Below are 14,423 nucleotides of genomic sequence, written 5' to 3' on the forward strand. Positions count from 1 at the left end.
CCAACTTCCTACCTAGGGGCTTTGGTATATTATTCAATGAAACGAGGAAAACAAGGTCTTCATCAACCAAGGAGAACGTGGGTCGATCTGAGGGGAGGAGATGTGGCCTATCAACCAGAGCCTCCGCCTTTGGAACTGTGGACCCAGCTTCAGATCGTGGCCTCGGCTGAACACCATGTGATTCCTTGCAAATCACTTATTTCCCGTGTGCTAAAAAATGAAAGGAAATGTCTGGCTTGCATGTAAAAATGTCTGTTTCTCCCGTAAAATAATTGAATGCCCTTGGGCCAAAATCACATGAATAAAACTGCAAAGTACAAAATTAAAAAAAGAAATAAAGCAAGGTAACAGAGTCAAAGAGTCCAAAGCTGGCACAAAAAAACAAAATGGCCACCAACCTGCATGAGCCAGCGGGTGTGCTCAACATCCCCCGACCACATTTCATATGGACTTTCACCAATGTGATTCAAGACCAGGTAATCCAGACCACCTGGGGAAACAAACATATGGCAGATGATTAAACGAAGGATCAGCAGAACCCAAATACAAGTACAGGAGCGTGTACCTAATATTTTGTCATTTACTTTTCCATAGGGAGATCTCCAACCGACTATGGAGTCACCCTGTGGTAATGCATAGGCCAAAGGAAAAGAAGTACATATTTAGCTTTTTAAAGAAAAGTAAATGTATTGTATGTTAAATATTAATGTAAATTAAGTTTATATGTTTATTTTCAATGTAGAGCACAATTTGAAAAATTATACACTAACTTAATTTTGAATTAGATTTTCTGTTAAAATGTATTAAATCAGTTTTCTTAAGGTTAAATTAAAAATAAAATCTCATATTTAGTCAAATAAAATACATTGTTTTATTATGCAGCAATAATTATTAAAGGTGGTGTACAGAATTAGTTTAAAGTAATTTAACTGTATTGCAATAAAAATTAATGTTATGTTAATTTATAAATTCAAAAAGGAGTGATAAAACATATTATTATAAATAGGATTAATTTTATTTTTAACATGAAATTATATTTATTTTTATTTGCACCATTTTAGATAATTACATTTTACATTAGGTCCTAAGTGTTTCATTTTAAGTCTCCGTCTCCATTCTTTTCATGGGTGGGGAAGGGGGAGAGCTTCTGGCAGTGCCAGTGGTTGGCCAGGTGTGGTGCTGAACTTACTCTAACTTTGAGCTTACTACTGATCTTGGTCCCTTTTTGTCTGTAGTAACTTTAAAAGTGTAGTTTGTGAATAGCAATGGGCTTACTTTTCGGGGGTGAGTGCATGTCACGTAACCCCTCCGTGCCCCTCTCTAAACTCCTCCCTAAACTCCTATCATTCAGTAGTAGGTATGCCCCGTTTTCCAGCCACTCCTCCAATCACTATAACATTTACTACGATGTAGAAAACTTACATGTGTAAGGTTCTCCCTATAGAAAACCTAGGTGAGTTGGAGATTTACACATGTAGGTACTACTTACTGTAAAATGCACTTGTGAATCGGCCCCAGAGAGTGTAATAGTCATCAAGGTGATATAGAAAATTTTCACATAGTGTGGTATAAAAGATTAGAAAGCCAGGTGATACCAGCCACGAGCCAGTAGATCAGTAGGATGTGCAAAAAGAACTCACAAGAATTGCATTTGGTAGGCAGTGTGGATTAAGAAATAAAGGGTTCCCTTGCAGTAATGTAGTGTACCACTCCTTAGCTAACAAGGAGTACCTTTCTGCTCAAAATCTAGAGATGGAGCAGCAGCTGCAACTTTAGATCCAGGGTGACTCACATAATTAGCTACCAAAATGTCTGCAAAAGTTATTGGAGGGCTATTTATTAGTGTTTGAAAACAAAAACAAATGGAGAGGTCTGTGTGCCAGCTGGTGGTGACATGGGTGGTAGAGAGCAATTGTATTCTACTTAGATCAGAGGATATTGATGTTTATGAAATCAAGGATTTTGGAGAGTCAAGAATCATGTCTGTGATGTTATGTTATTGAACTGACAGGCAGATTGTCCAATTTCCTTGGTTGTATGGTGGCAAGAGCATTCGGGGTCATGTACCTGTCTGTGTGTGTGTTTGTGTGTGAGAGAGTGAGAGCTAGTGAGAAAGAGAGATTGTGTGTGTGGCTGTGTGCATGGATAACCCACACTAGTATGGAGCTGTCTGTGTTTTTGAAACTGTGTGTGTATGTTTCTGCATGTGTCTGTGCGTGTGCATACTGTGAGTTTGAATTTCACGCATCTTGTTCTGGAGATGCCCTTTGATTTAGAACCACCGTCTAATGTATGGGCCACTCTATGCTTCATGATTGGGTGTCTTATGCAAGGAAGGCCCCCTAATCCAGGAGAGACTCTTAGACCCAGGCACCACTCTCTGGCCCAACAGAGTATCTCTTATCCAGATGAGGGGTCCTCTCTATTCCAGTTACTGCTCGCCAACTCTGTTTTTAGGGTTGTTGCAGGGCTGCTCTCTTGACCACAGGCTTCTCTGTGATCTAGAGGGTGCTTCCTGGCTACTACTCTGGAAGATGCTCTCTTATGCAAGTGTGCTCTCTGAGGTCTACGCTTGAACCTGCTCCCTGATACAAAGGTTCTCTCTTGTGCATTTACCCAGTTTTTCCAACGCAAACTTCACCACTCGTTCAGGATCAGAATGAAGCGCCATGTCAGCAGGAATGTAGAAGACGTTTCTTGCTCCCAGCTCTACACATTTCTCCATGACCTGGAACCACAAACAGAGGACATGGTAAGCCTTGGGCTGACTTCACGCATGGATATAATTCATTGCATTGGTAAATGTGATTCTGAATATTACAAGGGGCTCTGCAGGAGCAGTGCAACACTGGGGAGTCAAGGGTCTCAGGGGAGACCCATTCCCATGAGTGGGAACAACCATCTTGGCCCTCACCTCAAAAGAAGGACCAGTTACCCAGAGGAGGCGCCCACTCCTTTCCTCAACAAAGGAGAATTACATTCCCCATAGGGAAAGTCCACTCCAGCCCCCAAATCTAAGAGGAAAACCAATCACCCAGCCTCACCCTCACACACAGGAGAAAGGCTGTAGACCTAAAGGAGACTGCAACTGGAGGATGAAGAAGGAACTGAAGAAAGAAAGCCTAGTGTTGAAATGGGACAACCACTGCAACTTTCACCATCATGATACATCGTAGGCGTTTCAATATCACCAACTACTAAGGAGACAGTCTCATCTCAAGGACAAGCAAGAGACTGGTCAGAAAATAATACAACACATTTGTGACAGCCGATGTACACAGGAAAGCGCAATCCAGCTCTCTCTAACCACCACCAGGCGAACTGCATTGTACAGACCCAAGACATGCATACGCCATCGACCAAGGACGCGGGTCAGTGTAGGAGGCATTGCCACGCAACGATCAAAGCTGACCACAAATCATCCCTTTTTAGGTCTCGACCTAAAGCATTGCTTTAGCAATGCTTGTTTGTCGAGATTCTAGTAAGCAGTACGAAAACTCTACCAAAACTACGGATTAGACACAGTTCATGTGAGACAGGCGCATGCACAAACCAGCCACATGACACACCACCATTTGTCTGTGCCTCGAATCAAACTTCAAATGCTGCCGCTCCCCAGCCCTCCGCATCAGACTTCTAAGTAATGCACTCCTGCTCCGGCTATCTTTCTCTTCCTTCTTCTCCTGTCTTTTCTATAATCTCGCCTCACACTGCTGCACACCACACACTGCTGCACGCCACACACTGCTGCACGCCACACACTGCTGCACGCCTCACACTGCCGCACGCCTCACACTGCCGCACGCCTCACACTGCCGCACGCCTCACACTGCCGCACGCCTCACACTGCTGCACACCTCACACGGCTGCATTATTCACACTGCTGCATGCTGCACACTGTTGCACGCCTCACACTGCTGCATGCCTCACACTGCTCACACTGCTGCATGCCTCACACTGCTGCACGCCTCACACTGCTGCACGCCTCACACTGCTGCACGCCTCACACTGCTGCATTACTCACACTGCTACATTTTCTTCATTTTATGTACCCATTTCTTCTCCTGTTTCTAACATCCCTCATCCTCTCACCCTGTCTCTTCCTACCTCTCTTCCTCTTGATTCGCACTGTCCTTTCATCCTCTTTCTTTCTCTCTGTCATAAGCTGCACTTTTCCTTTTCCAAAGCCCTGTTTCCGGCTCCCACTCGTATCTACCTCCCCCGTATCTACCTCCACCGATCCTTTCCTTCTTATATTTTGTATGCAAAACAAAAACACTTTCTCCACAAACAGCACTTTCATCCAGTCTCGCCTCTGGCTGTCTTTACATGCTTAAACCCCTCTCCAACAGACCACTCACACTGCCCCCCTTTCACACAGACCACACATACTGGCTCCCTTGCGCACAGACCACACCACACACTGCTGCACGCCACACACTGCTGTATGCCTCACACAGCTGCACGCCTCACACAGCTGCACGCTGCACCCCACACACTGCTGTATGCCACACACAGCTGCAGGCCACACACAGCTGCACACCACATACTGCTGTATGCCACACACTGCCGCACGCCACACACTGTCGCATGCATCACACCTGACACTGCCACACACCTCACACTGCCCTACGCCTCACACTGCCGCACGCCTCACACTGCTGCACGCCTCACACTGCTGCATGCCTCACACTGCTGCATGCCTCACACTGCCGCATGCCTCACACTGCCGCATGCCTCACACTGCTGCATTGCTGCACACTGCTGCATTGCTGCACACTGCTGCACTGCTGCTGCACTGCTGCTGCACTGCTGCTGCACAGTTGCACTGCTGCTGCACTGCTGCACGCCTCACACTGCTGCACGCCTCACACTGCTGCACGCCTCACACTGCTGCACGGTGCACACTGCAGCACGGCACACTTCTGCACACCGCACACTGCTGCACCAACACATCACTCTGGGACACCACCACATCGCTCTGGGACACCAACACATCACTCTGGGACACCAACACATCACTCTGGGACACCAACACGTCACTCTGGGACACCACCACGTCACTCTGGGACACCACCACGTCACTCTGGGACACCACCACGTCACTCTGGGACACCACCACGTCACTCTGGGACACCACCACGTCACTCTGGGACACCACCACATCACTCTGGGACACCACCACATCACTCTGGGACACCACCACATCACTCAGGGACACCACCACATCACTCAGGGACACCACCACATCACTCAGGGACACCACCTCATCATTCAGAGACACCACTCAGGGGCACCACCCCATCACTCAGGGACACCACCACATCACACAGGGGCATCACTCAGGGGCACCACCACATCACTCAGGGACACCACCACATCACTCACAGACACCACCACATCACTCTGGGGCACCACCACATCGCTCAGGGACACCACCACATCGCTCAGGGACACCACCACATCACTCAGGGACACCGCCACATCACTCAGGGACACCGCCACATCACTCAGGGACACCGCCACATCACTCACAGACACCACCACATCACTCACAGACACCACCACATCACTCACAGACACCACCACATCACTCAGGGACAGGGACACCAGCACATCACTCTCAGACACCACCACATCACTCAGAGACACCACCACATCACTCAACGACACCACCACATCACAGGGATACCACCACATGAATCAGGGACACCACCACATCACTCTAATACACCACCACATCACTCTAATACACCACCACATCACTCAGGGGCCCCACCACATCACTCAAGGACACCACCACATCACTCAAGGACACCACCACATCACTCTAATACACCACCACATCACTCTAATACACCACCACATCACTCTAATACACCACCACATCACTCAGCACCACAACAGCATCACTCAGCACCACAAAAAGCATTGCCATAGCCAATAGGACTCGCATTAGGAAAGTGTAAGCTATTGGCTTTGTGAATAACAATGCTATTAATTTATATATTTTCAAAGCCAATACATTTTAAAAAATTGTCATTTACAATACCAATAGCTCACACTTTCCTAATGCGAGACCTATTGCATTGCAAATGCTTGTTCATTGAAAGCCTCACATCGCTCACGTTATACCACAATGTCACAGACACAATTCTCAAAATTCTCCATTACAGAAAGATCCAGATACCTGTCTGCGGTACAAACCTTAGTTTCAAAATAATGGCCGATTGGGTTTAACTCAACAAGCATAACACAATACAAGATAATATATCAACCAGAAGGGAACCTCACAGCAGCCCACAGCTGTAGGAGAGCGCTGAACCCAAAACAGACATTAACTACAGGTCTCACAGGCAGGGGGAAAACATTGTAACCAGATGGAAAAACCAATTGTACCCTAGCAAGCGAAAGAATGGGAAAACAACAAGAGGAGGCAACCACTCCAGTCCTCGACTGTAGGAGAACGACGAATCACGCGGAGGAGGCAACTATAAAGAAACAAGACTTGCAAAAGGCACAGACTGCAGTCTTAACCTCCTTGAAGTAAGGGACAAATTATGCAACAGAGTGGACAAAATTATGCAGCAAGTAAAGGCGCGTAAGGGAGCATTCTGTGGCACATTATACCACTTCTGCTTCATTTTAACAAACATTGATGCAAAAGAGATCGCAGTGCTACGCAAAATACAAAGGTTTCTAAGAAATAAATGTAAACAAGCATTTACAATGCAATGGTTTCGCCTTTTGAAAAGTTTGAGCTATTGGCATTGTAAATGACAAAATTTGTATTTATGTGTTGGTTTTGAAAACAGATGGCATTGTCATTTACAATGCCAATAGTTTAATCTCTGGCAAATGCCACACAAAAACACACAGACCCACACACAGACCCACACACACCAACAGAGCCCCCCCCCCCACACACACACACACAGAGACACACACACACACAGAGCCACACACACACACCCAGAGCCACACACACATACATCCTATGCCTGGAAATAAGGATAGCATACTGGGTGGCAGCAGCCGGGTTTGCTTTGAAGTGGTAAACCGGGGCCCAGGGCACATCTCGTTTTCTTTGGAGGTTCTCTCTTCCTATGCCAGGGGTTGGTAGCGCTTCTGTGACCCCTTATGGTGGCGTGTGACGGGAGAGTAGCCTATGTACAACAGAGTACACAGTCAGTGAGGGCGGTACACTGGCATGCAGTTGCTTGGGTCAGTTGGTGATATGGAACTGATATTACGATTTCACAGGAACTATTCTGGTCCCAACCAAGCACTGAACCAGAGCACATCGAACAGGACATGAGGCAATCTCAGATGCTTGAATTATTATAGGGGGATAGGCCACTCAACAGAACGGGAAGCGTCATAGCGAGGTGGGTCCGCTAGAATGCTGTGGCCACAACAAAAAAAACTTTAAATGATCTACAGGCTCAGAGGAGGCCTATTGAAGGAGTGTCAAACTAAATACTGGAACAGAAAATAAAATTATTTCTTTATCCAGCGAAACCAATGAGAGATTTAAGTTGTTCACATGGCTAGATGCAGAAATGTAATAAGAAGCCTAAGAGGCAGCAATGGAGTAACCAATGAGCTTCCGGGAAGCCAATGATTGAACACAATGGCGGTGGTGCACGTCAATGTGTTGCATAAGACGCATGCAGATCGCAAGGGGTGGAATTAAACGCGGTGCTACATTACACCCCCACAACAGCCAGGAAATGATTACACTCCTATGCGAAGTGTGTATATTATTGCCGTCCGAGCAATCATTAACTTTTCTTAAGGTCACATTTCAAGGTATCGAAACCCAACCCCCTATAGAATTCCTAAATTCAACCAAACTGCTGAGTCACATACATTAATACTAGGTTAATTTCGTACCCTACCTCGTATCTGGGGTAAATGTGTGATGGAGGGATTAGGTGCATGTTAAAATATTTAGAAATAGAGGTGTGCCTGGTCGAGATTTGTAAAGTCTCTGTTGTAGGTGCACGCTTTGGAAAATCCTTTTGCAGGCCTTGTTTATATCCCCCACAGACAGCCGTCCACACTCCGAAGGTTCCCCCGCTGTCTGCAGACACCATACCCTTAAATAGCAGCCATTAGAAACTGCCTCACAGGTTAAACAGCCCCAGCCCCATTTGGACCAGACAACCGCCCGCCTCCTTTTGGAAAGTTTCCACAGACACTGATCTCCTGTAAGCTAGCCTTGTGACCGCCCCTACCACCACAGGACTATTTCTACACACAAACAAGATTGCCCTCCCATACAAGGTTGTAGACACGTGCTTTTCTGTACATACCACCCTCGCCTGAAGGTTCGTTTAGAATGCCCGACTTAAGATGAGATTGCAGGACGTGCTCCACCAAAGAACCATTCACACAGCACCATCCGCTGTAAACCAGTGCAAAGACCACTCTCTCCTACATACTAGTCCACAGACCACCAATTCCCTGGAGAGATGCCCAAAGAGCACCCTCCCTTATGTACCAGTTTACATAATCCTCTCCTACAAGACCATTTCATCTTACAGACCGGTCTACAAACCAATTTACAGGCGCCTGCCCCTATTGACAAGCAGACACTTCTGCTTCACAGACTCGCCTGCCTACAGTCCTCTTCTACAGGTCAAGTTACAAACTGCCCTTCTGTAAAGAATACACAGAAACCACACCTCTCCTGTTTGGGTTCGTCTATAGATAGTCCTGCCTTACAGATTTGTCCACAGGTCACCTATCCCCAAAGATCTGTTGACTGACGGCCCTCCTCCACAGACCAGTCTACAAGCAGCCTCCATCGGCTTCTTTTGTTTCCCTCAAACCCTCGATATCTGAACAGCTGATGAAGCTCATTAAATCATTAATTGCGCCCGATGCCGACTCTCGCTCTCCCCTGCAGCTGTCACTCTCCCCTCTCCAGCTATGCATTGCCCGGCCGTCTTGCCCGATACGCCTTCACGGGACCTTGCGTAGTAGTGATGTCGCTCAAGCCTCCGGCCCTCATCTCCCACTCCGCCTCACCTCCGACGCTACCAACATCTGCGCGTCCATTTCACTCACCTCTCCACCCCCCCTCAACAACTGTTCTCAGCCATCGGTCACCTTTAGCTGGCGCCCCTCCCTCTCCCGTCCTCAACCAACTCCTTCCCCGCCCCCATCCTCCCTCCCAGACCCTGATAGGAAACAGACCTCGCCAGCTCGGCACAGTAACAGCCAAGTGGGAGGCTGCGAGTCTGCGCCCGGGGTTGGGACTGCAGAGTACATTGTAGATAACATCAGAGGAGAGGGTCGTCTCGGACTATTGTGTTAAAGGGAAAAACGGTGCACACGAAAATGGCTACGGACATACACAACCAAATGCACGGCACGGCCCGTTCATCGTGGACTGAGCAGGCACGCCGCGTCTTCCACCGGAGGACGCTGTACTACACTGGACAGTGCGTTGAGGGGGCTGCGCGGGGTCCGCGACGCCGCCACTTCTTCCTCGCGGTATCACTGGCTTCGTTTCCCCTTCCAAATATAGCCTCAGCTCGAATCCGCCAGTCTTCGACAATGCGCTCTCCTCTCCCCTCCATTAATGGTTCCTGCCTTGCGAGAGCTCCGCCCCACCAGGGCACCCCTTCTCTGGGGGTCATCAGCTGCGGGCACATACGAGTAAACAAGCAGGCGACCCATAGACCCAGGCTGATCAGTGAGGATGGGAACTAGAAAGGCGAGAACACGGCATGGCTATATCCAACACGAAACATTGACACAGACGAGATATCCGCAAAACAGCAGGACCTCTCTCACATCAAATTCTACGGAACGCCCACGAATCGCCTCGGTGAATGACGGAAAGATCTCTCTTCCAATGGCTAGCCTCCATTTATGGAGCTAGCCAGAGGAAGAGAGGGGCGGATTAAGGCCATACTGTTTCTAACATAAGATTTCGCCTGCGCGAAACGCTGCTGCGCAGCTTTCGACAGGCGAAACCTAAAAAGGATGCACACTATTGAAATGATATTGTATTGGAAATGTTAATCATCAACCAATAATAATTCCATCTTCCATATAAGAAATGGAACATCATTTTGTTAATACAATCCCTTTAGGCACCCAGAGGCGATGAGTTTGTGTAAGTTCACCACCAGGAGAAAACACGCCTCTATGCGCAGCCGCCATGCAATAAAAGGTGTGCCCTTCCCTCCATGCACCAGAGGTATGTTGTAGAACTGGTCTTCCGTTTTGGGTTCATTCTATGGGTATAGAATGGGACTCACCCTAGAAGCACATCTTTCTATTACGAAACAGACATCAGTAGGTTTTTGCATTTCATGAGGTACAAAAGGAGCACCGCAGCAGCATTGGAGGCAAGATTCAAGGCACTGCTCCCTAAAATATGAAGTAACAGGCCTGGGATTGTACTGGACCTCTTGAACCAAATACTCCTTTAAGGGCAGGTCTGCACTTTAAAAATTTGTTGCATGATTAATGGAAAGCAGCCTACTCATGACATGGAAGGAGTCATCATTTCCATCATGTTTCAATAACATTTAAGTATGTGAGGGCTTTTGTTCACGCTACAGAAAGAAACTCTTCTCCAGCCAATCAAATGGGGACCTTGCCATTCTTTGGGGAAAGTTCAAAGTCATTTCTACCTTTTTAACTCCTTGCAAAGGGTCTATTCGTGTACTCTACCGCATTAATGGCATTTATAAATGTTTGATCCTGTCAGCTAGAAACAGATGTTTTTGGCTAACATATTCAAATTATGCAGCAGATACTGGAATATATGACAATAATGTGAAATGTATATTTACACAGATTACCCAGTAGATTTATTTGGAACAAGTATAGAAATCCTTTTTAATTTAATGCACATCATTGGATTTTTAATGGTACAAAAAAAGGTAATATTGACTTTGACTTTCTGTAACAAGAAGGCTTTGTTTAGGCATAGTAAAAGCATTGGCAAAGCAAAGTGTTTCGTGACTAGCCCTAGCAATGAAGTGCAAATAATGTTATGCGGATGTACACATGTGGCCCAGCTAATAAATCTGAAGTTGGCTGGCAGACGTTTGGCTTTACCAGTGTCTGTTTCGATTAGAAATGCATTTGGCAAAACTGTTGTTGGAGGACCTATTAAACCCTCAACAGATTAAATGAAAAATTGCTAAAAAAAACAAAAAACATTTAGGGGCTCAAAAAGCATACATTGCCAAACTAGTATCTGGCACTGGATGGAACTATTTTGCGTGTGGATGCGCTCCTTGTGAAAGGACAGAATGCAGTCATTCAGAGTGAAGTTAGCCAATGGCTGAAGTGGGCTGACCCATTGCCCCAAAGTGTAGTGGGGAGAAGAAAACTGCGAATGACATAACAGTAGGCCAATAGATGCAGGGGGCGTTCAGCAAGCACCCGTAAGTGGGCAATGAATACTATTTTAGTAAACTCAGAAGGTCTTGGCTATCGCCAGACCTAAATTTAGGTCACTCACAGAGCAAGACAGCCAATAGCTGATGTGGGGTGACCCACTAACTAGGTTGTGTGCTGTGGGGGGTGCAATCAAAATGTGAATGACAAATCAAACAGACCAGTGGATAAAGAGGGCAGACCCAAAGCCTAACAACATAGATGCAAACCCAAGCAGCCTAGCTGCTGAGAAGTGCCCATTCTCTTTTACTTGATGTCATTATTGGGCAAGCACGAGGGGCTAGCAACGCCCCAGCCCTCCGAAGCCTTTCAGACGTTTCCTATAGACTAGCAAAAGCCTGCAAGGGAAGAGTTATGCTTGAGAGACCAGGTTTGGCCATATGGGCCCACTGAACCTGGATTTCAGTCCTGGCTGATCAACCTGGCAATATTGATTGATCCAGCACAAGTCCATGTACTCCCCTACTCTCCATTTCCCCAACACAACAAAGATGGAATACGTGGACTTTGTTTCTCTTGGGAGTGCTTTCGTATCACGACAGCCCTTCTGTGCGCCATTGCGAAGTGTCGAAGAAAGGCTTGCATTGGCCCCTAATCTTTCTGACCAAACGTTCCTGCAGTGGCCTTTGAGCACAAAGCTGGTGGACTCTTTCCCTGCGCCTCCTTGCTGCATCGCTCGTGCGAGGTGCGTCTTCCCCTTCAGGCAAAGAGTTGGACAGGAAGGTCCATCATTTGAACAGTTTACACCAGGTTTGCATCACAAAAGTGGAGCTAACCTGCGCATGTTTGGTATTAATTTCCGGTACAAAAGGGGGTGGTGATAGACGGAGCATCTGAATCAATCAAACACTCACACCCAGTCAAAAGATCTGGGTTTGATCCATCACCATTCTTTACCCCTCTCTGCCACCCCAGTTCAGACAAGGCTATATGCAAATCAGTCTGACCCTGTGCCTCATGGGAACAGTCCAGCCCGAACTGCCAAGCCATGTCTTCCCTGGACCGGAAACAAGCTTCCGAGGAACAGTTTCTCGCATTCCAGCCGTCTTCAGCCCGGCTTGCTTGAATCCAGTAGCAAAGTGAGCAAGTGACTCGCGTCTGAGCATACCCTGCCAACTTATGGCGAACAAAGAGGTACAAAAGGGGGTGGTGATGGACGGAGCATCTGAACCAATCAAACACTCACACCCAGTCAACAGATCTGGGTTTAATCCATCACCGTTCTTTAGCCCACTCTGCCACCCCAGTTCGGACATGGCTATATGCAAATCAGTCTGACCCTGTGCCTCATGGGAACAGTCCAGCCCCCTTTTGTACCGCTTTTGGCCGCCATAAGTGTGGCAGGGTATGCGCACAAAACAAGGTGTGTACTTTAAAGTAGCCTTAAGGCACTAATTGGCATCAAAGAGACTTCCCACAGACAGGACATAGGATGCCCTCTGCAATCACTCATGTTTTTAAGCTAAAATCCCTATTTATTAACTACAGCAGGGAGAGATTTGCATCAAACATTACTCCACGTTGAAGCAAGCATAACATTGGAGAAAGCTTTTCATTCTTTAAAATATTCTAGATTTGCCTGTGCGCTGCAATGTATGTCTAAGTTTAGTATTCTGTACTGGAAGGTACACTTCCAGTACAAAACCTATGCTTAGCATCACACATGTGTGCAAGCGTACGTGCTCCTGTGTAGCTCTTTCTACAGTGCACCAGTACTAAGGGAAAGAGAAGCAGCGCTTTCTCTAAGTAGCCGCGGCGCTGTTCTGCGCTCTACTTTTCACGCACCAGAGCGCAGTAACTTTGGTTACTGTGCCATGTCACATGTGCAAACTTACTGAACATGCCTCAAATTAATTTATCAGACCAGGTTATCCTTAGCCAAACATCAGGTTTTGGGTTCACATTAATTTGCACACGCTACTGACTCTTCGATCTGTTTAAGTGTTGTTTTTGTCCTTCGATCATGAGCGCCTTGAGACCTGCCGGTGAGTTGGCGCTATAGAAACCGAAACTAACAATAACAATAACATCAAATACTTTAGTTTTCAGTGAAATTGTATTGGATTGCAGCTGTACGTGTGTCTGAAGAAGGTCTGGCGAGAAGAATGTGTTTATTGGGACTCCGTCAGTCTGGCCGCTTGATTCTCGATTCTTTTGAGATTTAGTTGTATCTTTTTCAGAATGTTTTTTTCTTCCTTGCGTTGTTAGAAAAAACAATATTCACGTCCATTCAAATGTTGGGTATATCCACTCCTGAACCACACCACCCCCTGTGTGATGATCCACAACATGATCTGTTTGGTTAACTATGCCTTCTTTTGTTGTGTAGCCATGCATTCTCCCCTGCATAGCTTTGCCTGTGTGTAGCCATGCATTCTTCTCTGTCACGCCTTCTCCTATGTGCAGAGATGCCTTGGCCTGTGAGTAGTATCTTCTTCTCCTATGTGTATCTTGTGTGTAGCAACACCTATCTCTTGTGTGAACCTCTTCCTGTGTGTAGGCCCACCCTCTCCAGTGTGTTTAGTTAGACCTGTGCTTTCATGTTTAACAACTGCTTGCCCTTTGCACTCAACTATTTACCATGTATTGGGATACACCTCCCACCCAGGTTTTTTGCAAACGAGAGCCAGCCTATTTACTAATGCCTTTTTCTGTGGCTTTATCCATGCCTTATCCTGTGTCTCAAGAAAACACCCGCCCCTCTGTTAGCCCTTCATACATCCCTCATGTTTCACTACAAAGCACCACCTGTACCTTCTGGAGAGCCGCTTCTCTTCTCGCCGTCAAAACAATCTCAGCGCCAAACCTTGCGTAGTGGTAAGCCATCTCCTCCCCGATGCCTTTGCTTGCTCCGGTCAGAAGAACTTTAGCGCCTGCCAAGCTTCCTGAGTTAGGAAAATGTACACGGAGAAAATCAATAACAGAAGAAATAGATGTACAACACGTTAAAATATGACTTTCTTCTTCCTGCGGATTTCAAATGCTTATGTTCC

General features: G+C 46.8%; 1 protein-coding gene across 2 annotated transcripts in view; it reads right to left on the reverse strand.

Annotated features, from left to right (window-relative positions):
* Nucleotides 1-14,423, reverse strand: part of HSD11B1L (hydroxysteroid 11-beta dehydrogenase 1 like) — a 57,092-nt gene that overhangs the window by 31,857 nt on the left and 10,812 nt on the right. For both annotated transcript variants that reach the window (XM_086946773.1, XM_086946772.1), the window contains exons 2-4: nucleotides 14,185-14,315; nucleotides 2,617-2,728; nucleotides 399-490 (exon numbers count right to left, since the gene is read on the reverse strand). In XM_086946773.1, the coding sequence (XP_086802899.1) occupies nucleotides 399-490; nucleotides 2,617-2,728; nucleotides 14,185-14,315 (335 nt within the window). The remainder of the gene's footprint in view (nucleotides 1-398; nucleotides 491-2,616; nucleotides 2,729-14,184; nucleotides 14,316-14,423) is intronic.

This window comes from Lissotriton vulgaris, chromosome 12 (genome assembly GCF_964263255.1).
Source record: "Lissotriton vulgaris chromosome 12, aLisVul1.2, whole genome shotgun sequence".
Taxonomy (NCBI): domain Eukaryota; kingdom Metazoa; phylum Chordata; class Amphibia; order Caudata; family Salamandridae; genus Lissotriton; species Lissotriton vulgaris.